This window comes from Hylobates moloch, unplaced genomic scaffold, assembly GCF_009828535.3.
Source record: "Hylobates moloch isolate HMO894 unplaced genomic scaffold, HMol_V3 SCAFFOLD_6, whole genome shotgun sequence".
NCBI classification, from domain to species: domain Eukaryota; kingdom Metazoa; phylum Chordata; class Mammalia; order Primates; family Hylobatidae; genus Hylobates; species Hylobates moloch.
Genome location: NW_026652281.1, coordinates 35208775 through 35232679, shown reverse-complemented (window position 1 = coordinate 35232679; position 23905 = coordinate 35208775). Strand labels below are relative to the sequence as shown.

General features: G+C 39.6%; 1 protein-coding gene across 4 annotated transcripts in view; it reads left to right on the top strand.

The window, feature by feature from the left end:
• The first annotated feature begins 12175 nt into the window (after nt 1-12175).
• The window catches only part of YTHDC2 (YTH N6-methyladenosine RNA binding protein C2), an 81042-nt gene continuing 69312 nt past the window's right edge, over nt 12176-23905 (top strand). The window contains exons 1-3 of one of the 4 annotated variants that reach the window (XM_032156648.2): nt 12176-12564; nt 13756-13846; nt 23308-23504. In XM_032156648.2, the coding sequence (XP_032012539.1) occupies nt 12378-12564; nt 13756-13846; nt 23308-23504 (475 nt within the window). In that variant the 5' untranslated portion in view covers nt 12176-12377. Of the gene's footprint in view, nt 12565-13755; nt 13847-23307; nt 23505-23905 lie in introns of those variants that run through there. The other 3 variants (XM_032156649.2, XM_058440605.1, XM_058440604.1) reach the window with 3 other exon arrangements.

The following is a 23905-nucleotide window of genomic DNA, read 5'->3' as shown; positions in this document are numbered from 1 at the left end:
TTTTATTTTGTCTCCTTGGACTGTGTATTTTCAAATAGTTCTGTCTTAAAGCTCACTAATTTTTTCTTCTACTTGATCAGTTTTGCTGGTAAGAGACTCTGATATAGTCTTCAGTATGTCAATTGCTTTTTTCAACTCCAGAATGTCTGCTTGTTTTTAATTATTTTAATCTCTTTGTTAACTTATCTGATAGGATTTTGAATTCCTTCCCTGTGTTACCTTGAATTTTGCTGAGCTTCCTCGAAACAGCTATTTTGAATTCTCTTTTTGAAAGGTCACATATCCCTCTCTGTCTGGGACTGGTCCTTGGTGACTTATTTAGTTAATTTCGTGAGGTTATGTTTTCCTGCATGGTCACGATGCTTGTGGATGTTCATCAGTTTCTGAGAATCAAACAGTTAGGTATATATTGCAGTCTTCAGAGTCTGGGCTGGTTTATACCTGTTCTTGGGAAGGCTTTCCAAGTATTCAAAGGGATTTTGGTGTTGTTATCTAAGTCTTTTGTCACTGCAGCCATATTTGCATTAGGATGCACCCCAATGCACAGTAGCACTGTGACTCTTGCAGACTCACAGAGGTACTGCGTTGGTGGTCTTGGGTAAGATCCAGGAGAATTCTTGGATTACCAGGCAGAGATTCTTGTTTTCTTCCTTTAATTTCCCCCAAACAAATTAAACAGTGCTGAGCTGTCTGGAGCTGAGGGAGAGGTGACACAAGCACCACTGCGGCCACAACCACTGGGACTGCCCTGGGTCAGACCCACAGCACAGGGTCTCACCCAAGGCCTGTAGGGACCATTGCCTGGCTACCACACATGTTCACTCAAGGCCCAAGGGCTCTACAGTCAGTAGGCAGCAAATACAGCCAGGCTTGTGTCCCTCAGTGCAGCAAGTTCCACTCAGCCCCAGGTGGGTCCAGAGATGCCATCTGTGAACCAGGGCCTAGAACCAGGAAACTTAGGAATCTACCCGGTGCTCTATTCTACTGTAGTTGAGCTGACACCCAGGTTGTAAGACAAAGTCCTTTCTACTCTTCCCTCCCCTTTCCTCAAGCAGAGGACTCTCTCCCCATGGCCACCACCACCCAGGCCCATAAGGAGTACTGCCTGGCTACCACAAGTTTTCATTCACAGCCCAAGGGCTCTTGAGTTAGCTTGTGATACATGCTGACAGGCCTAGTTTCTCCCTTCAGGGAAGTGGCTTCCCTCTGGCCCAGGGCACATCCAAAAAATCTTTTCCAAGAGTCAAGACTTGGAATCAGGGACCCTGGGTATCTGCTTGCTCTATGCCACTATGGCTGAGCTGGTACCCAAGCTATATGACAAGGTCCTCATATTATTCCAATTCCTTTCCTCAGACAAAAGGAGTCTCTCCTTTAGCTACCACAGCTGGGAAGGTGCTGGGTCACACCTGAAGCCAGCATGGTTCTGAGTCTCACCTAAGACCCATGGCAAGTACAACCTGGCTACTACTGCTGATTTAGTCAGCAGGTGTTGAATGTTGCCAGGACTGGTATCTTCCTTTCAAGGCAGCAGGTCCCTTCTGGCCTAGGGTATATCTAGAAATGTCATCCAGGAGCTAGGGGGCCTCACAACTCTGCCTGGTGCTCTACCCTACTGTGGCTGAGCTAGTGTTGAGGTTGCAAGACAAGGTCTTCTTTACTGTTCCCTCTCCTCTCCCCAAGAAGGAGTCTCTCTTGAAGCTGTGAGCTGTGCCTCCTCGGGTTGGGGAGGGGTGATGCAAGCACTCCTTTAGTCATCCCAACTGTCTCACTAGGTCATATATAACCCAAGTCCACTGGCTCTGAGCCCAGGTCAGCACCAAGATCTGCCCATGAATTGCCATCCTTGTAGCTTACATTGCCTTTCAAATTTATTTAGGGCCCCAGAGCTTTAGCCTGCAGTGAGGGGGCTAGCTGGAACTCAGGTTGCAACTGCTGGAAGGGGTGATTCCCCCGGGCTAGGGTTGATCTAAATGCTCCCTTCAAGTGTGCCAGCTGAGTTCTGCCCCATGTTTCCACAAAAAATAGACATTCCTGTGACAAGGCAGCACTGAATTCCGAAAGAAAGTCCCACTATCACTGCACTCTCCCTTCTCCAAATACACAGATTCTCTCTCCACACCAAATAGCTGCTGCCATGGGATGAGGGAGGGGTGGTGTAGGGGATTCAAGACTCTTTCTTTTCCTCTTAACAGTGCGTGTTTCCTTAATATGATGTTAAAATCAGTTACTGCGATTACTCATCTGATTTTTGGTTCTTATGAAGTTACTTTTTTTTGTGTAGGTAGTTGTTCAATTTGATGTTTCTGTGGAGGTGACAATTGCTAAAGGCTTCTAATCAGCCATCATGCTCTACCTACCCCAAAAAGTCCATTCTTGAAGGGAGAACTTGGTGGTGCACCTTAATGTTCATCACAGTTCATCTTGAGCTATTTGAATCCACTTCTTTGTGTATGTCTGGGAAGCAGCTCCTCTGTGATTCCAGTGGGCCTCTCTTTCTGGAGCTCTCTTTTATTTTCATTTTTTTCTTTTCTTTTTAAATAGAGACAGGGTCTTGCTATGTTGCCCAGGTTGGTCTCGAACTCCTGGGCTCAAGTGATCCTTCCATCTCAGCCTCTCAAAGTGCTGAGATTACAGGTGTGAGCCACTGCTCCTGGCCTCAGGGGCACTCTTAGAAGAGGAAGTTTATTGGGAAAAATAACAATCTCCATCACTGCTGTAGGTCTTAGGGCCCCAACTGATACTCATTGTTTCCCTCTTCCACTTGTAAAATGGGGGTAATACTATCACTTATTTCACAGAGGTACTACTAAATTCCAGGAAATAATGCAAAGCACACTGGACCACTGGGAAGAGCCCAATGAAACATAGCCATTATAATTTTTAGTATTATAAAACTGGATCAGGTTGTACATCATGATATTTTTAAGACATTTATTGCTGGATATCAGATAACATCAGATCGTCCTTTTAAAATGTTTTCTATTTCTCTTTCTGGGTTCACATATAGGAAGTTAGCCATACAGGGTTTAGATTCAAATCTCTGGAGAGGGGACCTGGTATTTTCTTTGCATACACAGCACCTCTTATTTTTAATGTGCTTGCATTTCTTCTTGGAACTAAAGGATGTGGCAAACACAATAGGGACTACGTGAGGCAGGCTGAGTGTGTGCAGGGATATGCATGGTCATCACTCTCTCAGTACCTCACATGATGACAGGCTTTCCAGCCACCTCTGCCCTAGCTCTAGTAGGTGGGGCTGGCTATAAAGAGGAGCCTTATGCCAGTCAGGTGTTATATGTTGGTTGACTTTACATAATCCCTAGCTAAATATCATCTCTTGTAATGAACATAGGTATCTTGGATTTAAACTGAGTAACGATACTTTGTGAAGGATCAAACGGGTTTCTAATGAAGGAAACGGTGAGGCCAAGAACTCCAGAGAAAAGAGCTCCTTTCCAACATCTTATGCCAAATCTTTAGGGCAGTGGTTTTCAGACTGCAGTTTGCAACCCATCAGGCGGTTGCAAAACCATTTTAGTAAGTGGTGGCCAGGCTTTTAAAAACATGAACTAGAGAAAAAAAAGAAGATGAACTAGAGAAATATAAAATATCTGCATATATTTAACTTAGTACAATAGTCCTTCCTTATCTGCAGTTTCGCTTTCCATGGTCAACCATGGTCCAGAAATCTTAAATGGAAAATTACAGAAATAAACAATTCATAACTTTTAAATTGTATACAGTTCTGATGATGAAATCTTGCACTGCCCTGCTCTGTCCTGCCTGAGAAGTGAATCCTCCCTTTGTCAGTGGTATCCCATTGTATACACTAGTCACTCATTAGTCACTTAGCCATCTAGGTTATCAGATCGACTGTCATGGTATCACAGTGCTTGTGTTCAAGTAATCCTTATTTTATTTAATAATGGCCCCAAAGTGCAAGAGTAGGGATGCTGGCAATTTGGATACGCCAAAGTAAAGCGGTAAAGTGCTTTGTTTAAGTGAAAAGGTAAAAGTTCTCAACTTAGGGAATGAAAACAAAAATCATATGCTGAGGTTGCAAAGATCTACAGTAAAAATGAGTCTTCTAATCATGAAATTGTGAATAGTATATTGTTATCGTTGTTTTATTTTATTACTAGTTATTGTTGTTAATCTTTTACTGTGCCTGATTTATAAATTAAACTTTATCATAGGTATGTATGTATAGAAAAAGCAAAATGTATATGGGTTCAATACCATCCTCAGTCTTAGGCATCCACTGGGGCTCTTGGAATGTATTCCTCACAGGACTGGCAGTGTCACATATTGTTTCATAAAACCTTTTCATTTATGCGTGTATTTTTTCTGGACACGATAAAAACAGTGTATATCTGGTTGTGTATCTGTCTAACATGCACTGCTCTAGGGGAAAGATACTTATAGCAAGAACAATCACTTTGACACTCTTAGCTCAGAAGCTTTATTTTTCTTTCCTTACTTTTGATCAGGAATGACTTGAGGCGTTACCCTTATTTCTGTCTATTTCATTCACCTTCTATTCAGTATACTTGGGCTGATTAGGAAGGAATGCATCTTATTTCTGTACCTCCCATTCTCTTTCTTATTTCCAGGGTGTTCCCCCGGTGGACCAAGAAGGCTAACCTGCTTCATTTATCTCCTCCACCAGGCAAAGCAGTCAAGAGTGAGTTAGGCTGCTGAGTTCTGGGAGGGGATTGGAGAAGGGTTTTTATCTTAGATGGTTAGAGCCAGTGAATAAATTATTGGAAATCTCATTTGGATTATCAAATCTAAGAAGTCAGGTAGACATCTGGAGCCAATGTGCAGAGGCAAACAGTGTCAGAAACAAATGTCAGAGACAAATGTGGCTTGATCTTCCAGTGTTGAGATGGGATGAGGGGAGGCACAAGGGAAGAATTTCTCAAGTGAGGAACACCTCTAAGAATACCTCATGATTTGAAAATGAGAACAGCTGAAAAGTTGTAAGTTATTTCCTTGTCTACTGACATATATATTTTAAGTGTACCCAAAAGGAGACAATAGGAGTGTGGGCTACACATGGTGTCCAGTTCTGAATTGTATAACTAACAATTGTGCATTTCAATGTATATACATTTTACTTTAAAATGATAATAATTGAGTAAGGGTGGGAAGCATGTGGAGGTACACCTGGGTCAAGGATGGCAGACTGTTGAGGCTAGATGATGGGTACATGGAGATTCACTGTCCTCTTTTTTTTTTTTTTTTTGAGACGGAGTCTTGCTTTGCTACCCAGGCTGGAATGTAGTGGCACAATCTTGGCTCCCTGCAACCTCCGCCTCCCGAGTTCAAGTGATTCTCCTGCCTCAGCCTCGTGAGTAGCTGGGATTACAGGCATGAGCCACCATGGCCAACAAATTTTTGTATTTTTAGTAGAGACAGGGTTTCACCATGTTGGCCAGGCTGGTCTTGAACTCCTGACCTCAGATGATCCACCCACCTTAGCGTCCCAAAGTGCTGGGATTACAGGCGTGAGCCACCGCGTCCAGCCATTATTCTCTTTACTTGAGATTTGAAATTTTCCAAAGTGCAAACTTGAAAAAAAGTCTCAAAATAGCTTTAATGCTCTTCCTTGTTATTAATCCAACCATGGGCTGATAGTACCTTTTTTTCCCATAACCTCAGACCAACATGGAAGCAATAAATGGGCTGCACTGTTTCCACATTCTTGGCTCCTCTCAGCAGCCAAGTCCTGAAGTTGCAAGAACCATGATTTCCACACTGGGCAATCAGAAGGGATCCAAGAGATAGATACAGCGGCTTTGTATCTTAAGTATTTATTAAATTCTAGCATTTGTCCATTGACCCCATAAGTCTCTCTAATGTCAGGGACCTTCTCAAGAGTCTGTGAAGGTAAGAGACTGGTGCTTGTTTTTTCAGTTGTGTGTTGATCGTTATGGAGACAGTAAGATTGAACCTACCTAGAGGTTGCCTACATTTGTGAATTATGAATACAAAAGGTATGGTAGTAACAGCTGGCAATTCAATATGTGTGACTTATTTGAAAAGGAAGCCACAAACCAATTTTTGAGACCCAACACAGCATGAAATGTGCAAAAGTGGTTGCCTAAGGCTCATAAATTAAAGGGTTGCTGGTGAAGAAGTGGCTTGCTTGACCACCTCTTTGCTAACTGGTCTAGACTGAGGGTGTGCTGCCAGAAGCTGATCTTGATATCTAATGATATGGGGCAGAACTAGAGCAACGATGTGAAATGGTGTCATAAAAAGTATTCTAGTCTTTGATCTTCATGTAACTACACAGTTTTCGGCAATACACCCAGCCAAGCTATACTTTCACTTCCTCACTTGTAAAATGATCCAGTTGAATTCGAAAGGTTCCTTCTATTTCTAAAATTCTATGATTTATTTGCCATAGTTAAAATTTCACTTGCTCATTTGAAGAATTCACTTTGGAGAATAATCAATAAGTCAAAACTATCCTCTGCTCATGTGCTACGTAATTCTTGACAAGGATTAGTCTCACAAACAGAGTAGTGGCCACTTCCATGCAGTGATTCAGGGCATAATGAGATGGAATCCCATTTGCAAACTCCTCACTAGCTGTAGCATTTCCAGAAATTACATTACAAGAGCTTTGTTTCTTTGCATTTTGGAGGTTCCTCTTTAAGACTCCTGTGTTAAAGTGGAAATGTCCCTGGAAGACGACTCAGTCCTTAGTATTGACTGGAACTTTGTGGGAACAGTCTATTAAATAGGTCTTATGGGCCAGAGGAGAGGAAGGGGCTGAAGAAGAGTGTGGAGGCATCAATGTGACTCCAGCGCACCTCTTGGGGCCCCATTACCCTGTGTGATGGACCAGTCATTACAGCAAAGGGAAGATGATGTGATTAAGTTTGGGGACTAGACCGGGGAGACGTGAGTCAGGTGGTGTCCACATGCATCTTAGCACATAACTCTGAAGTCCCTGACATCTCTGTTATGAATGTTTGTGTCCCCACCCCCCTAATTCATATATTAAAGACTTAACCTCCAATGTGAAGGTACTTGAGGATGGGAAGGTAATCAGTGTTAGTTGAGAGACTCAAGTTGAGACACTTGAGTGTGTGGGACACTTAAGACAGGATTGGTGCCCTTTTAAGAGGAGACATGAGAGAGCAAGCTGTCTGAGCGCAAGCACCAAGAAAAGGCCATGTAAGCACACAGCAAGTGGGCAGCCATCTGCAAGCCAGGAAAAGGGCTCTCTATAGAAACTGAACTTTCCCAGACCTTGATCTTGGACTTTTCAGCCCTCAGAACTGCTGAAAATAAATTTCTGTTGTTTAAGCCACCCAGTCTATTGTATTTTGTCATGGCAGCCTGAGGTGACTAATATAATCTTCTTTTAATCATGTGGTCTCTTTCCTTTTCAGTGTTAGTTATGAGTCAATTTGCTAAATTAAACATGAAAGAAATGTCCCCAAAACATCTACCAAGGGAGTATGCCTGAACAGTATTCCTCCCTGACCAAATGCCAGGCTGGTTTTTCTTTGTTGCTGTTGCTGGAGTTGACTACTTTTGGATGATCCAATCAAACCAGGTAGTTGCATATCCTGAAAGAACACTTCTTTCTTAACCTATCCCAAATGCATAAGTAGGTTTACCAACTTGATACATTTTGGGGCTAGAAAGACTCTTAACGATTTTTAAAAAAATTGTCAACCTTTTCAAACATGCCCCAAAGTAAAAAAGAATAGTATAAAGAAGACCAGTATAACCATCGCCCCAATTCAGTGATTACCAGGATTTTGCTTGTGAATATTTTGAAGAAAAACATCAGTAAGAAATAAAGTACTATATTTACGAAATACTAAGTGTGCCCTGGGGAAAATAAAATCCTTATTTTGTGGAATATGAATACACTGTCAAGCAACAGAAAAATGTATTCAATTCCTCTTTAGCTATCTGCATGGGTAAATTTTGCCTATGCTTTAAAAACTGAACTTTCATAAAACAGAAACATTAAATATTTAGCAATAACCTTTTTGTTTTCAGTGGGTTTTTGATGTTCTCTTCAGAGGGTCCCAGGAGACAGCTCCATGAATAGACTCTCCCTCTTCATCTCCGAGTTCTTCTTAAAAGTCTCCTGAAGGAGAAACTTAGGGGTCTTCATTCTCCCAGCTCTGCAGCATCCTCTCATAAATTCTCACCTGATTCTTTTTACTACCACAGTTAAATTCTTTAAAGTGTCATCATTTCTACACTTGATTTTTAAAATCCTACCCTTGATGCATCCTAAGAGCATGGTTTCCTTAAAATTCCATATGGACATATGCCAATGGACAAATTTATATCCCTCCTGTCTTCAAAACCGTGCAATGGTTCCACTTCCCAGTAGGTAAATTTTCTCTGCTATCCGACCATAGACTAGATCCACATTGATCATTTAGTGTCACTGCTTTCTTCTTTGGTCCCTTCAACCTACCTTTCTGTGTTCTCAATGAGGGGCTTTCGAGATTGTGACATGATACTTTTATATAATACTCCTTTGCTTAGAAAGTTCTTTCCCGAGGGCTGGGTGTGGTGGCTCATGCCTGTAATCCCAGCACTTTGGGAGTCCGAGGCTGGTGGATCATGAGGTCAGGAGATCGAGACCATCCTGGCTAACAAGTGAAACCGCAGTGAAACCCTGTCTCTACTGAAAATACAAAAAAATTAGCTGGGTGTTGTGGCGGGCGCCTGTAGTCCTTGTTGCTCAGGAGGCTGAGGCAGGAGAATGGCATGAACCCAGGAGGTAGAGCTTGCAGTGAGCTGTGATGGCGCTACTGCACTCCAGCCTGGGCAACAGTGCGAGACTCTGTTTCAAAAAAAAAAAAAAGTTCTTCCCTGTGAGCTTTTCCAAACCTTTTCCTCCTATTTTCCTATGCAATCCTTTAAATTGTATCTCCTTTATCAAATAAGCAAGACTACCTGAAAGAGATGGTTTTCCTCCTCTTCTCAGTCATCCCCAACATGAGATAGCAATTGCTCAGTGAGTTACACAATGTATTTGCTGACCTACTGTGTTCACATTTTTGGACTGAGCTTTTAGTGTTTGGGGGATGTTCTGGATGTTTTTGAGGGCATTCTGTAAAAAGTCATTTAAATTTTAAGCTCCAAGATCTAACAGACTATTTCTATTTAGATTTTTTATTTATGGATGTTGAATAAATTAGTGTTTGATATTTTTTGTAATGATTGGGATATCCTATCACATGAGAGTGGGTAAGAAGAGCAAGAATAAAAACTAGTTGATAGCCTCTTCCAGAGAGTCTTACTTTTATGATTTTAAAATACGAACATTGCCTCCTATTAACCTCATTGCTGCCATCTCCCTTATTAAAATGCAAATGTCCCTGGAAGGGATTACTACTGTTAATACAATACTTCACAGAAGCCGTTTATGAATATCCATGACGGTCAAGACCTAGAACCATAAGCAAAAGATAGCTTTCTAGTGTCACCTTGTGGCTAACCATATTAATATACATTTAAGCTGATTACTATGTAGACAGGTAGATACATATACAGGGTATAGAAAAATACCAATTTTTTGATATATATATTATGATATGTATATAAAATGATAGCACTGGAAGTAGTTTTACAATTACTTAAGTACAAATTTTATTCCATAGGTTTAGATATGAAAGAACTCAGTTTCTCTGTAATTAACCTCAGTTAATTCAGGGGCCACCACTCTTCTCTAGGCTTGCTTCTAAGTTCTGGGGGACTTATGGAGTATCAAGGCATTAGTAAGTGTGGGAAAGAGTTTCTGATCCTTGGTGGTCAAACAACATAAGTCACCGTTAAGTCATTCATTGCTTATTCTCAACTGTGCGATTCCTTCAGGTCTGGCATATCTCTCTGCCAATTCTGGACACCTCTTGGGCACCAGGAACCCTCTGTTGCTCTAGACCACACTGAGCGTCACCTGCCTAGGCACACCACACTACCTTCTTTCCCGGGCTGCCTCTCTGGCCTTCCCTTGGGAAAGTAGCACAGGCCATTCTGTTCCACGATCTCCCACACCATTCAGGGTTTTTGTTTTGTTCTCCCTAAGAGGAGCAGGGCTCAGGATCCTTTTTGGCAACTTACTGGTATATTACTATGTGACTTCTTCCAGTTCCAGAGAACTGAAACCAACTTAAGACAATATTCCCCCAAATAACATACCCCAAATGACCTGGCTGAACAAGAGAGAAAGGGAAGGAGGGCTGGCAAAGTAGGGGTGATGAAGGGGCAAAGGGTGGGAGGAAATATCCCTAGCATCAATAATAAAATCATGTTGGTTATATTTTAAGACTATGTTACTCTACCAGGTCAATTTTATAGATGAGAAGAGAGCAGTCTCCAGACCACTGTGCTGTGGCATGCTTGTATGCCACAAGTTGTTTACAGGCATATCAAGATGTTGATGACCCCAGTCCTTAGGCAACTGGGTACAAACTGGAACTGGTGAAGCCAGTTCTCTCAGCCCAGTCACTTCTGCCCAAGGTCAGCCTTATCATTGTACAAATATATTAGTCAGAATAAGCTAACTCTTTGTATCAGTTATCTACTGCTGTGTAACACACCCAACCTAAAACTTAGTGGCTTACAGCAATATTCACTTTATTTGTTTATGTGTTCTGTGGGTCAACAGTTTGGACTATGTTTAGCTAGGTGGTTTTGCTAATCTTGCTTTGGGTTGCTTATAGAGTTGTAGTCCTCCAGCAGCTCTTCTGAGACTAGACTTTCCATTATGGCCTTTTTCACATGTCTTGCCCTTCGTGCTGGTGGATGATTGGGCCATAGTTGTCAGTGGGCTAGCCTAAGCTTCTTTGTGGAAGAAGAATTCTCAGCAGCAAAACAGGTTAAGCCTTAATGTACAAACACCTTTCAAGCCCCTGCTTATCTCATATTTGCTGATGTCCCAATGGCCAAAGCAAGTTACATAGCCAAGGAAAGAGTCCATGTGGGAAGGAAGAATACAAGGGTGTGAACACAAGAATGTGTGATTCATCAAAAGCCATACCTTTGACGAATTCAACAATTTACCATAATGTTACAAAAAAACATCTCCCCAAATCTCAGCAGTTTACCACAACTAAGAATTATTTCTTACCCATGTCATATTCCAATGTGGGTTGGTGAGGACACTCTATCACACTCGTTCAGGGAATCGGGAACCTGCTATCTGTCTAGTGGTTCCACCGTCGTCTAAGAACTTCCAGAAGACCAGGAAAGGCAGAGAAGGGAAGATTCAAGGAAGGTGTTATAGACCAATCCTGGACGTGGTATACATCAGTTCCAGCAACATTCCAATGGCCGGAACTCAGCCATGTGGCCCCCAGCTAACTGCAGGGGAGTTGGGAAATATCATAATGCCTAGGAAGAAAAGGAGAAACATTTTTGATGAGTATTAGTATTCTTTGCCACAGTTCATACTTCTTGTCACCAAATATTCCGCCCCCTTCTTACCACACACAGAATACACATATACCCTCCCCAGACACCTGGAATTCTATCTAGTCACTGCATCCAGGATCTGTTGTTGATACACAGTCCTCTTTATTAGATCCAGATGTGTATCCTCATCGCCAGGTAACTCATGAACTATGTAAATATGTACTACATACCTGCCCCCACTCAGCTACCCTGTGTAGCGTGATAGAGCAAGGGTGGCATACTTGCATTAAAATCTCGCATTCAGAAAAGGGAAGAATGCAAGACACCTAACAGTCGCTCATTTTTTAGTATATGTATTTTTTATGATATTTTTCCAAATATTGCATGGGAAATATATACACTAAAAATTATTCGTTTATCTGAAATGCAAATTAATTAGGCATTCTGTATTTTTATTTGCTAAATCTGGCAACCCTCCTCCCACTAGAATATAAACTCCATGAAGGTAGGAACCTTGGCTCTCTGGTTCTCCAATGTATATCGAAGGCGTGGCATAGTGCCAGGTCCACAGTAGGAGCCCATACATGCTTACTGCAGGAATTAATGAAGGGACTAAACGAGGTAGCAAGTGAGTGAGTAAGATGAAGAGCGACCCTTGGTGGGCGGCGCGAGGACAGGACTGCACCACAGCTCCACAGATAGCCTCCTTTAGTCGCGCAGCGGCTGAGGTCACGGGCGCCGGCCCTGGTGACGTCATTACGCCCGCGCTCCCCGCCTCGCCATGATATCAACGGCGTAGGCTTCACTTTTGCTGTTGTCGTGACTGAGGGCTTTCTGGTGACCTCGGCCCAACACAGGCCGTCTGCGGAGCGGCCTGGTAGTGGCCCCGGAGTCCCACGGTCTCTGTCATTGGCTGTTAGCCATCAGGCCTGGCCGCTCCCGTGCGGAGAGACCATCTCTTCGGGGCAATGTCCAGGCCGAGCAGCCTCTCCCCGCTGCAGCCGGCTCCTGGCGGTGGCGGAGGCGGCGGCCCCTCGCCGTGTGGCCCTGGGGGCGGCGGCCGGGCCAAAGGGCTGAAGGACATTCGCATTGATGAGGAGGTGAAGATCGCAGTCAATATCGCGCTGGAGCGCTTCCGATACGGGGACCAGAGAGGTGAGGTTACGGACAGGGACCCTGCTGGCAGTCAGGACACCCCCTCATCCCAGCGCCCCCCAAACCGCGGCCCACCGAGTGATGGGGGTGCCTCCAAAGAGGGAGGGAAGACCTGGGCCACCGTCCGGGGCGGGCCTCAGCGGCGGCACCCGGGTCTGGAACGCGGCTGTTGGCCCTGCGGTGGAATGCGAGGTGCTCTGCGGATGGGTGGGGTTATGGGCACTTTGCTCCCTAGCTGGAAGTGTTTTTCCCCCGCCTCTTTTAGCAGCCTTGGGCGGTTAAACCACTGTGTTTCAGATATTGGTTAGCCCCAATCCTTAAAAAAAATTTTTAAGGGGGTGTCACCTTAATTGTGGCACGTTTAAGCTACAGATGTAGAAGAGCAGAAAGAAATCAAACATATAAATCAATGCACCAGCAATACGTTTGAACCCTGAAGCATCACGCTTCCCACTTAGACTTGTTTGCCACATGAAGCATCTTCCACACCTCTTGAGGTTAGATAGCCACTTGTCTTGGGTCATACAATGCAGAACCAGCAACTGACCTGTGGTGACCTGTACAGTATGTTGAGGGCTCATTCGGACCTGCTGGCTTAATTAGGGGACCTTTTACTCTGGAATCTTATAGTCCAAAATTGGGAATGTTCCGGACAGAGAGATTCTGAATTCACATTAAAAAAAGAGAAAGCCTCAGCAATATATAACAAATCCCTCTGAAATAGCAAAATACGAATTCTATACAGTTTTGAAAGCAAAGACAATGGAGTTTCATCTTGAGAATTCATAATATTTGGGCATATCTCATCATTGAAGAAAAGAAACATTTTGTTAACTAAACAAGTAGGGACCAAGCTAAATATGTTCAGTCATTATACCAACTCAAAATTCCAGCACAAGTAAGAGGAGTCGTTTTTGGTGAATATCAGAGGCCTTTATCACATTTAGCTTTAATACGTAGATGTCTTTTTATTAATATCAGAATTCTGGTAGACATTCAGTAGTTATTGAATTAATAAAATATATTTTTATTAATTTACATAAATAGAATATGAAATATAAAGTAAGTTAACCTAAAATAAAGTATAATAAATTTGATTGTGTATGTTTTTCGTATTTTGTATCTGTGTGTATTACTTGAGAGAAAATTGCCTATCTACAAATTGTACTACTATGTTTTTTTTCCGTGTAGAAATGGAATTTCCTTCTTCTTTGACCAGTACTGAAAGAGCCTTTATTCATCGACTCAGTCAGTCTCTTGGTTTGGTCTCTAAAAGTAAAGGGTAAGCTGGTAGCTTTTCTTATGTATTTATTTTTTTTAAAGATTATTTGCCCAAAAAAGGGAGAAATATTTCTGAGTACATTTGAGTAGTTATTACTGTTTTAACTTCACATTCTTAATTTTATCCTATGTAGATAAAAGATTCAGGTCTCTACCAAATTCAACTCTTTCCTCTTCCTTCTATCTACCTCTTCCCCCCTTTTTTGTTTTGTTTTGTTTTTCCCTAGGAAAATGCTTTTTCCTCTACCCAGCTTAGGTTCCTTGGCTGGGACCCTGCAAATTAGACTGATAAAAGACATATTAACAAGAGAAAAACATAAGCTTGTTAAGACATGCGTCATGCATACATAGGGGAGAACTCGATAGTAACTCAAACATGGGGCTTATGTGGCATCTTAATAAAAAAGAACAATGAATTTATTTAAAAAATGACAAGACAAAGGAAAAGGACTTTGAACTTGTAGGTGCAGTAAATTGTGGGAAGGTATATATGGGGAAGCTAATGGAAGATATGTGTTCTTTAGCAAGGTTGGTTATGTAGGTTCCCCTGGTGCTGTCTCTATTAAGAGTCTAGAGTGGTTTTTCTTGTTAAGAATAGTCCTGCCCTTTCTGGTAAAGCAGCGGAAGGCAGAGTTTTTCTTATGTCTGCTTCTTCTCGATTGCCTCTTCTCGATTGCCTTCAGCTCAAAATAATCCTTATGGCAGAGTGACATTTTTGGGTGGCATATTGTGAACTCTTTCAAAGGTAAATTTTAAGATGTAAGAAAAAAATAGTTTAAAAGTTGAAGTTAATTGCTTGAGAAAATGATTTTTATTTTTTGATAGAAATGAAATCTCATTTGAAAAATGGATGTACAAAAGATAATAAGTACAATTATTTATGGAACTTATTTCTTTTACTGTTACTGCACTATAATAGTAAGCTTTAGAGTGTATGTTCATTATTTTCTTTCCTACCAAGTCAATGATCTGATGATTAGAAATGATTTTAAGAATTGGTACAGGAGGAAATTATTTTGTTTTGTTGGGAGGATCACAGAGCTATAGTTGGGGAAAAGTCATTTGAGCCATCCAAATTGAAAAACTCTAAAATTCTGTGGCGCTATTTCATTTTGTTAATAAGGATGGTGGGATCAATATAAAGGAAGCTTTCTCACTGTTGGTGCTATTGACATTTTGGACTGGATAATTCTTTATTCTGTTTTGTGTACTGTACGGTGTTTAACAGCATCCATAGCCATTACTACTACATACCACTAACACTCCTAACCCCAGTTGTGACAACCAGAGATGCTTCTAGAGGTTGCCAAATGTCCTCTGGAGAGTAAAATTGCTCAGGTTGAGAACTACTGACATAGAGGGAAAAAAAGGATTAAATTTCAGCTTACCTGTTTTTAGGTTAGGAAGAGGGAAAACAAAACTTTATTAAGTAAATATATTAATAAATATTAAGATGGTCCCAAAGTGAAAGCAGCTGATGTAGGAATGTCTTGCATTGACTGCCTACTACAGTGATAAATTACTGAGACAGGGGATTTAGTTTAGGTAAATGTGCATTTTGAACATCACTAAGGCCAGTGCTGGAACAGTGGTTAGATTCTGGAATGTGCCCATATTATAGTCCACTAGGTAGGTAAAAATACTGCACCTGAAAATAAAAATATAGTTCAGCACCACAATACTTTATCCAGAAACACTTGGGCTAAATATATTTGAGATTCAGAATTTTTAGATTTTAGAAAGGTATTTGGGTATATTTGCAATATGTTGTGTAATCTACCTAATAAAATATGGCCGTCACAGTTATGTTTTTGCTGGAAATTCTATGAATATTCACACTGAGACTATTAATAACCTCATGCCAGTTTAATCACGTGATCACATTTGATGTCAAATAAGGTTACTGCAAACTTAAAAAGTTTCCAGTTTTTAGCACTGTTTGGATTTACTAGTTTCAGGTAAGAGGTTTTGGGTCTGTGCTCGGAAACACATGTTATAAATGTACAGTTCTGTGGCTACATCATTTCTGTGGTTACATGGATCTTGCATTCTAAACAGCTAATGTAGAAAAGCAGTCCATTAGAGTAGACTTCCTATCCTTCTCTTCAGTAGCATAGTCATCTAGGAGCTGATCTGGAATGAATAAATATCTTGGGAAGGAGAAATCAAGAAGGAAGTTATGGAGACAAAAATGGGGAATGCGGAAACATTGAAGAGCCAGAGAAAGAAGAAAAAGGAAAGAGATGCTAAGGGAAGCAAGGCAATCCTGCCTATTTATCCAGTCCCTAATACCTATAACCTTAATGCTTTCAAACCTTATGAAATACCCTAGCTCCTTCTCTCTCCTTTTCATCTTTGAGTAAACTTTGTACTGTATTTTCTTAGTGGTCCTTGTGATTTTTAAATGCCTTTTCTTCTTTTGACAAAAAGAAATAAATCACTTTGAATCTACTTCTCAAATCCTTTCTTTTCATTTGTATGAGAATTTGTACCTGACTTATATTTCATGAAATTTTCTGTTCACCTTTTGACTTTTTTTTTTTTTTTTTTTTTTTTTGGAGACAAGGTCTTGCTCTGTCACCCAGGCTATAGTGCAGTGGCATGATCATGGCTCACTTCTCACTGTAGCCTCCACCTCCCAGGCCCAATCAATCCTCTCACCTCAGCCTCTTGAGTAGCTGGTACTACAGGCATGTGCCACCATACCCAACTAATTTTTCTATTTTTTGTAGAGGACAGCATCTCACTATGTTGCTTAGGATGGTCTTGAACTACTGGGCTCAAGCAATCCTCCTTCCTTGGCCTCCCAAAGTACTAAGATTACAGACATGAGCCACTGGGCCCAGCCGATTTTTAAAAAAATAATCTATCATTAACTTTATTGACTCAGTAAGTTAGTTTTCGTGTGTGTGTGTGTGTGTGTGTGTGTGTGTGTGTCTGATATTATAGTTTCTTAGTACATATTTGAGATGCCATCTGGTGTAAAGGGCAGAAAGCCTGGATTCTATTTCCAGTTTCTTATTGACTCTTTCTCTTATTTGGGCTTTTTATATAAATTTAAAAAAAATAGATTCCAGACTTTTTGTGTGATAGTTTTCAATTTTTTTCTGGTCAGTTTTTTCTTTTTGATATTCTTTCTTTCAAAATTATGTCATTTGTGATGGATTTTGTTTTTCATCTTCTAAATAATAATTGAATTTTACCTGCTTTGATTATTTTTATTTTTATTTTTTAGAGACAGAGTCTTCCTCTGTTGCCCAGGCTGGGGTACAGTGGCACAATCATAGCTCATATGGCCTCAAACGCCTAGGCTCAGGCTATCCTCCCAAGTAGATAGGACCACAGGCGTGCACCACCATGCCTGGCCAATTAAAAATTTTTTTTTTTTGAAATGAGGTCTTGCTGTGTTGCCCAGCCTGGTCTCAAACTCCTGGGCTCAAGTGATCCTCCTGCCTAGGCCTCCCAAAGTATTGGGATTATAGGCCTGAGCTAGTGTGCCTTGGCCCTGTTTTGATTATTTTTTGTAATTGCTCATCTTTTAGCAAAAACATTCTTGGAGTAAAAGCCCCATTTTGTGATTTTTAATATATCCTAAAGTTTTCTTTGAAATTCTAGTCAAGTTTCACATACCAAAAATTTCACATCATTGTTTGCTTTTTTTCCTCAACTTTAAAGGTTGTGTTTAAAGTCACACTGAGGTCACTGTGTTTTAGTCCTAAAGACTTACTTTTCTAAGTCTTTGGCTTGTTTATAATGAAAACAAAATCCCATCTTGATTTTAGTCCAAGTTAGACAAAATGAATTTTACAAAATGAACTTTGTTAAAAATCTGTAGAATGGGAAAATATGAAGTATATGAAAGTAGATTTTCCAAGTACAAGTCTCTTATTCTGTCACTGCTAAGGTCACTGCCTAATAGGTACCATATAGAGTAGCAAAGTACTCTATTCACCCTGACCAGAAGGCTCCAACCTACAAGGACACTCCCCTTTTCAGATTTAGATTACTGCCCATCTTGCCTCCTGTCTTGGAAAGCTGCATACTGCATTCTTCCTCTCTCCTCCCGGCTAAAATAAGAAAAATGGTTGTCAGGTAGTGAATTTTTGGATATCCACTAAAAAGAAACCCTGCTGTGTCCAATAATAACAGGCGTTAACTCTTTTATTTTAGTGGCTAAAATTATCTTACAGTTCTGGAGGTCAGAAGTCCAACAACACAGGTCCCATGGACTTAAAATCAAGATATTGGCAGGGCTGCATTCCTTGAGGAGGCAGGAGCAAACATTTATTAAGTGTTGTTGTGTACTTATGCTAGGTGCTTTAAATGGATAATCATTTAATCCTAACAATGGTTTTTTAAAAAATTCATATAAATTTAATCAAGATTAGAAATTTACTCACACAAATGCCATTCAGAGGTAATTTAAATCAAAGAGTCAATAAACATAATTTCTTTTCTTTTTAATTTTATTTTACTTTAAGTTCTGGGATACATGTGCTGAATGTGCAGGTTTGCTACATAGGTATACATGTGCCCTGGTGGTTTGCTGCACCTGTCAACCCATCAGCTAGGTTTTAAGCCCTGCATGCATTAGATATTAGTCCTAATGCTCTCCCTTTCCTTTCCCCCTAATCCCCGACAGGCCCCGGTGTGTGATGTCCGCCCCCCCATGTCCATGTGTTCTCATTTTTCAACTCCTACTTTTGAGTGAGAACACGTAGTGTTTGGTTTTCTGTTCCTGTGTTAGTTTGCTGAGGATGACGGTTTCCAGCTTCATCAATGTCACTGCAAAGGACGTGAACTTATTCTTTTTTTATGGCTGCAAAATAAACATAATTTTATTTTTACTTCAGTTTTTCTTGGACAATCAAAGAGAGGGACACCTCCTATTTTTTATGAAACTAGTATAACTTTGCTACCTAACTCATAAAGAAAATACTAGAAATGAAAATTATGGGTTTATCTTACTTATGATCATAGATGTAATATGCTAAATAAAATAAAAAATTAGGTCACATTTAAACTGGGTTTTCCCAAGAATAAAAGGATTATTGAAAATAAAATAATCTGTTAGTTTTCTTTTTTTTTTTCCAAATGAGAAGGAGTCAGCATTCTCATATTTGGATGAGGGCCTTTGGTTTGGCACTGATTCATCTTTGGCCTGGTATTTACCACAAGGGAAAGGATAGACCTTGACCTGAAGGTGGATAACTCCCATAGCCTTAGTGCACTTTCTGTTCACAGAAGTGAGCGACAAGGACCACTCATTCCTTCTTATACATTAAATGCAGCAGGATGTATGACAGCGCATGCCTCCATTTGTGTACTAGTGTGGTTATAGTTTATTTTTCAACTTTTAAGTTCAGAGGTACACGTGCAGGCTTGTTACATAGGTAAGCATGTGTCAAGGGGGTGTGTTGTACAGATTATTTCATCACCCAGGATTAATCCTAGTACCCATTATTTTTCTTAATCCTCTGCCTCCTCCCATCCTTCACCCTCTGATAGACCCCAGTGCCTGTTGTTCCCCTCTATGTGTCCATGTGTTTTCATCATTTACCTCTTACTTACAAATGAGAACATGCAGTATTTGGATTTCTGTTCTTGGGTTAGTTTGCTAAGGATAATGGCCTTCAGCTCCATCTGTGTTCCTGCAAAGGACATGGTCTCATTCTTTTGTATGGCTGCATAGTATTCCATGGTGTATATGTACCACATTTTATTTATCTAGTCTACCACGGATCTTAACAAGTTTTATAAGGCAGAGTCTATTTTGACACCTGGCATCTATATAACAGATGAGGCAATTAAAGCCTAGAGATGTTAAGTAATTTTCCTGAGATCACACAGCTAGCAAGTGGCAGAGCCAGGATTTGAACACAGTTAATACTTAACTAATTATTTTTTGATGTTCACATCAAGTTCATAGCAGTGTAGTAGGTGCTCTGAGGAGTTAGAACAGAAATATTGGATAGATCTCATCTTCAGTTTAGCTTATAGTTCATTAAGACCAGAAAAATAGGCTGGGTGCAGTGGCTCATGCCGGTAATCCCAGAACTTTGGGAAGCCGAGGTGGGTGGATCACCTGAGGTCAGGAGTTCGAGACCAGCCTGACTAATATGGTGAAACCCCGTCTCTACTAAAAATACAAAAATTAGCCAGGCATGGTGGCGGGTGGCTGTAGTCCCAGCTACTGGGGAGGCTGAGACTGGAGAATTGCTTGAACCCAGGAGGTGGAGGTTGCAGTGAGCCAAGATCTTGCCACTGCACTCCAGCCTGGGTAGCAAAGCAAAAGACTGTGTCTCAAAAAAAAAAAAAAAAAGAAAAAAAACCCCAGAAAAATAAATTTACTGTAGGCATCGTGACCATGCCTTGAAAGCAACTGTGCTCAGTTTGGTGACAACATGAAGTGAACTGGTTGGTTTATTAGTTTTTAGGTAATCATAAAAGAGTACAAATTAGTATGATGCAAACTTTACTACATTTCCAATTCTGTATTACAGTACTGGGGAGAAAGTGGTTTGGAGCTAGATCTTTGCATCTGTCTGCCTAATGGAAATATAAATTAAGGGAATATGAAATTAAGTACTTACTAGGCATCAAATGAACGCCTGTTTTTGTTGTTGTTGTTGTGTTGTTGTTTGTTTTTAAGGGACTCCTGGTGTCTGTGAGCTTTTTAAGTAGTCATTTCAGATTTGGGCTCTTCAGCTGATCTTTTAAACTGTTCTTAGATTTACAAGTAGGGAATATTGAGGCATATGTTTATATTTGATTTAAATGTTTACTAACATCCTTTGTAAATTAATTGATTAGTATTAACATTGTGTCAAATTTGATTACTTGTAGCATCATTTTTCTTTCAAAGGAAGAAGCCATTGAAATGCCAAAATGCATCAGTTACCTTTACTTTTCGAAAGTTAGATGTTATGATGCTCTCGTGTAATTTTATTACGTTTACTTTTATATTTCAAAATTGCATATGGGGTTTACATTTTATTTAAAAAACTGTTGTGAATTTCACTTAGCTAGCATCTTTTCCACATGTGCAGCTAGTTTTTAGTCAGTTTTGCTTTGTATAAAAGATTCCGGTGTTTATCATCAAACCATAGTTTCAATTATCTTGGAATGAAAGCATAATGAGGAGATCTCAGTTTGTTAGTTTACGTAGTATGACAAATTTCTACTGTATTTAATGTTTCCATCCTCACAACGATGAGGTGAATATTTTACCAAAAATTTCATTAATCGTTTTATGATATATCAGTGTCACTGTGGTGCTGACTGTGGTAGGAATGATCAGTAAAAGCACAAGTAGAATCCTTTACTAAAACGTAAAAACGATCAAGTTGATATTATCTTTCCATTCTACCGTATGTGTTCAAACTGAATTCAGTAAATTTTAAATGGTAATGGCTAAGTAGTCCCACTACTTATTATGAGTTTTTAATACCTAAATGCTATATTAGGTAACCTATGTTAGGAAGGTTTCAATCTAACTTATTATTTCAGTTGTGAGCTTGTTGAGAAAGGGTATATTTTACTCCATTTTGTATTCCTGGCTTGTACCACAGTGCCTGGCATAAAGTCAGTGTTTAGTTAATATATGATAAATGATTGAATGAATGAATAAAATAAAATTAAAGGTGAAATATAGCAAAACCTTTCTGAGATGATTTTTAAGAAAATTAAAGCATCTTTGAGTTCTTAAAAATAGGAAGGTTTTAAAATTAACCATTACACAGTGTCAGAGAAGTAAAATGATTTGTTGTTGATCATATAACTGGTTGAAAGTTTATTACTAGCTGAATACTAGCCTCCTACCATTTGCTCTGGTGCTCATTTCAGCTCACTTCCTGCCTTTTGTAGTTAAAATTTTATGAAATGAACATCACAGAACGGGGATGAATTATTGAGTCTATATAGGACTGTCGTTTAGTTTCAGGAAGGTCCATGGGAAAAGAACCTATTACAGAGAACATTTCTGGAATTCAATAATTTGAATTTATCATGGAAATAACTAAAACTTCTAGATCAGGTTAAATTTTATTTCATCTTTATAGCATCATTTTAAGTACCACCAAGTACTTGTTAAGGAGTAAATAACAACATAGAAAGCTTATAATTCATTAAAATATTCAATAAGGAGTTTCCAGAAGTTAAAAACCTTGATAAATTGGAAGCCTCACTTAGAAAACTTATATGCTAAAACTGTATAGGTTAATCCCCAGTTTGATATCACTCTTATGGTGAAGATACTGCTGACAAAATTTACATCTAATGAAAATTAGAAAAAGTGTAAAATTTGCTTTGTAAATTATAAAATTTGCTTTATAAGTTATAAATTTTTCATTGTATTTATGGCTCTGTTGATTATTTCTATAATAGTGACATTAACAAATGGCAAAACATTTTATGAAATATTTTGGGTAACTTTTAAAAGTTAAGAAATAGTATTGTTTCCGACTATAATAATAGTTTTCATTTATTTAGAGTCTACTCTGCAACAGATACTGCACTTTGCATGTATTATCTTAATCATATGAATAATCCTTTGAGGTATATATTACTATTGTGTTGGGCCCAGAGCCATTAAGTAGTTTACCTGTAGTGCCACAACTAGTAAGTGGTAGAGGTGGGATTCAAGCTCAGGTCTGTGTGCCTTTGGAGCCTGAGCTCTTTATCAGTATTACACTGCTACATTATAGGCATGTATTATGAAATCATTCAAAACACTTTTGGGAACTTCCTGGTATATAACACTATAGCTACTACTCTTAGAGCTACAGAAGTCATAAAAGATATGCTCAGTCCTGGACCAGTTGAGGAAACAATATACCTACAGTAAATAACTTGAACAGTTACAAATCATCATTACCTTATAATTGAAGAGTAGAACCAGAAGCTTTGAAAAATATTTTATTAAAAATGCATCTGAAATTATTTATCAATAATGCTGATTTATGCTTTTTTGGTCCAACCACTAAACTTGGCTCTCTTAACAGGTTTTCATGGGAGTGTCTCATTACCAACATACTGTGGAAACATTCACTGGGACATATTAGTCTGAGCTATGGACCATAAATTTTTCATTATCATTTTTAGGTTCTATTGTTCAGACTGATTTTCCCCCTCTGTATGCTTCCCATCATGTATTATATTAACTGGTGATGTTTCATCTACCATGAAGTCTGCTAAAGACAAACTTTAACACTTAAGGGTAAGTAAGCCTTTTTAGTGGAGTTAAAATTGGATTTGCAGCACTTGAAATTTTAACTGACAATAGTATGGCCACTTTAGCCCAAGTCTTTCTTCACTGAATTTTTTTGGACTTTCAGCATCTTCTCCCAAAGCATTTTGATTTTTTTCAGTGTTTTGCTTGAGACATATTTTCTAAGTAGGCATACATCATATGTGAACAAGTTGACTTTATATAGTAAACAAATGATTTTTATTAATATTCAGAAAGGGAGCAAATAGATACCTAACTGTGAAGAAGAAAGATGGATCAGAAACAGCTCATGCAATGATGACCTGTAATTTGACTCATAATACAAAACATGCTGTTAGGAGCCTAATTCAAAGATTTCCTGTCACCAATAAAGAGCGTACAGAACTTCTGCCTAAAACAGAAAGAGGAAATGTGTTTGCAGTTGAAGCTGGTATGTATTTTCTGGGGAGCTTCCTCATTTACCCTATTATTTGATGACTGTTCTTTTTCCATTTTAGATTTATTTTCGAAAACCAAGATGAAGTAAGATTTCTCAATTGGAATAGTTTGTTAGAAATTATTAAGAGTTGTGAACATTTGAAACAAAGTGCAGTGTTAAAGCATGTCATTAAGTTGAACCAAGTTTTTTTTTTAGTATTAATAGTAATATCAATAGCTACCATTTACTGAGCATTAACTGTGTACGAGGCGGTATACTAAACCCTTTATATGGGGCCTCATAGCAACCCTTGCAAGGTAAGAATTTCCCCTGTTTCACAGGTGAAGAAACTGAGGCTTAGAGGAATTAAATAATTTGTTCAAGGACACCAAACCAGCGAATAAACTGCAGAG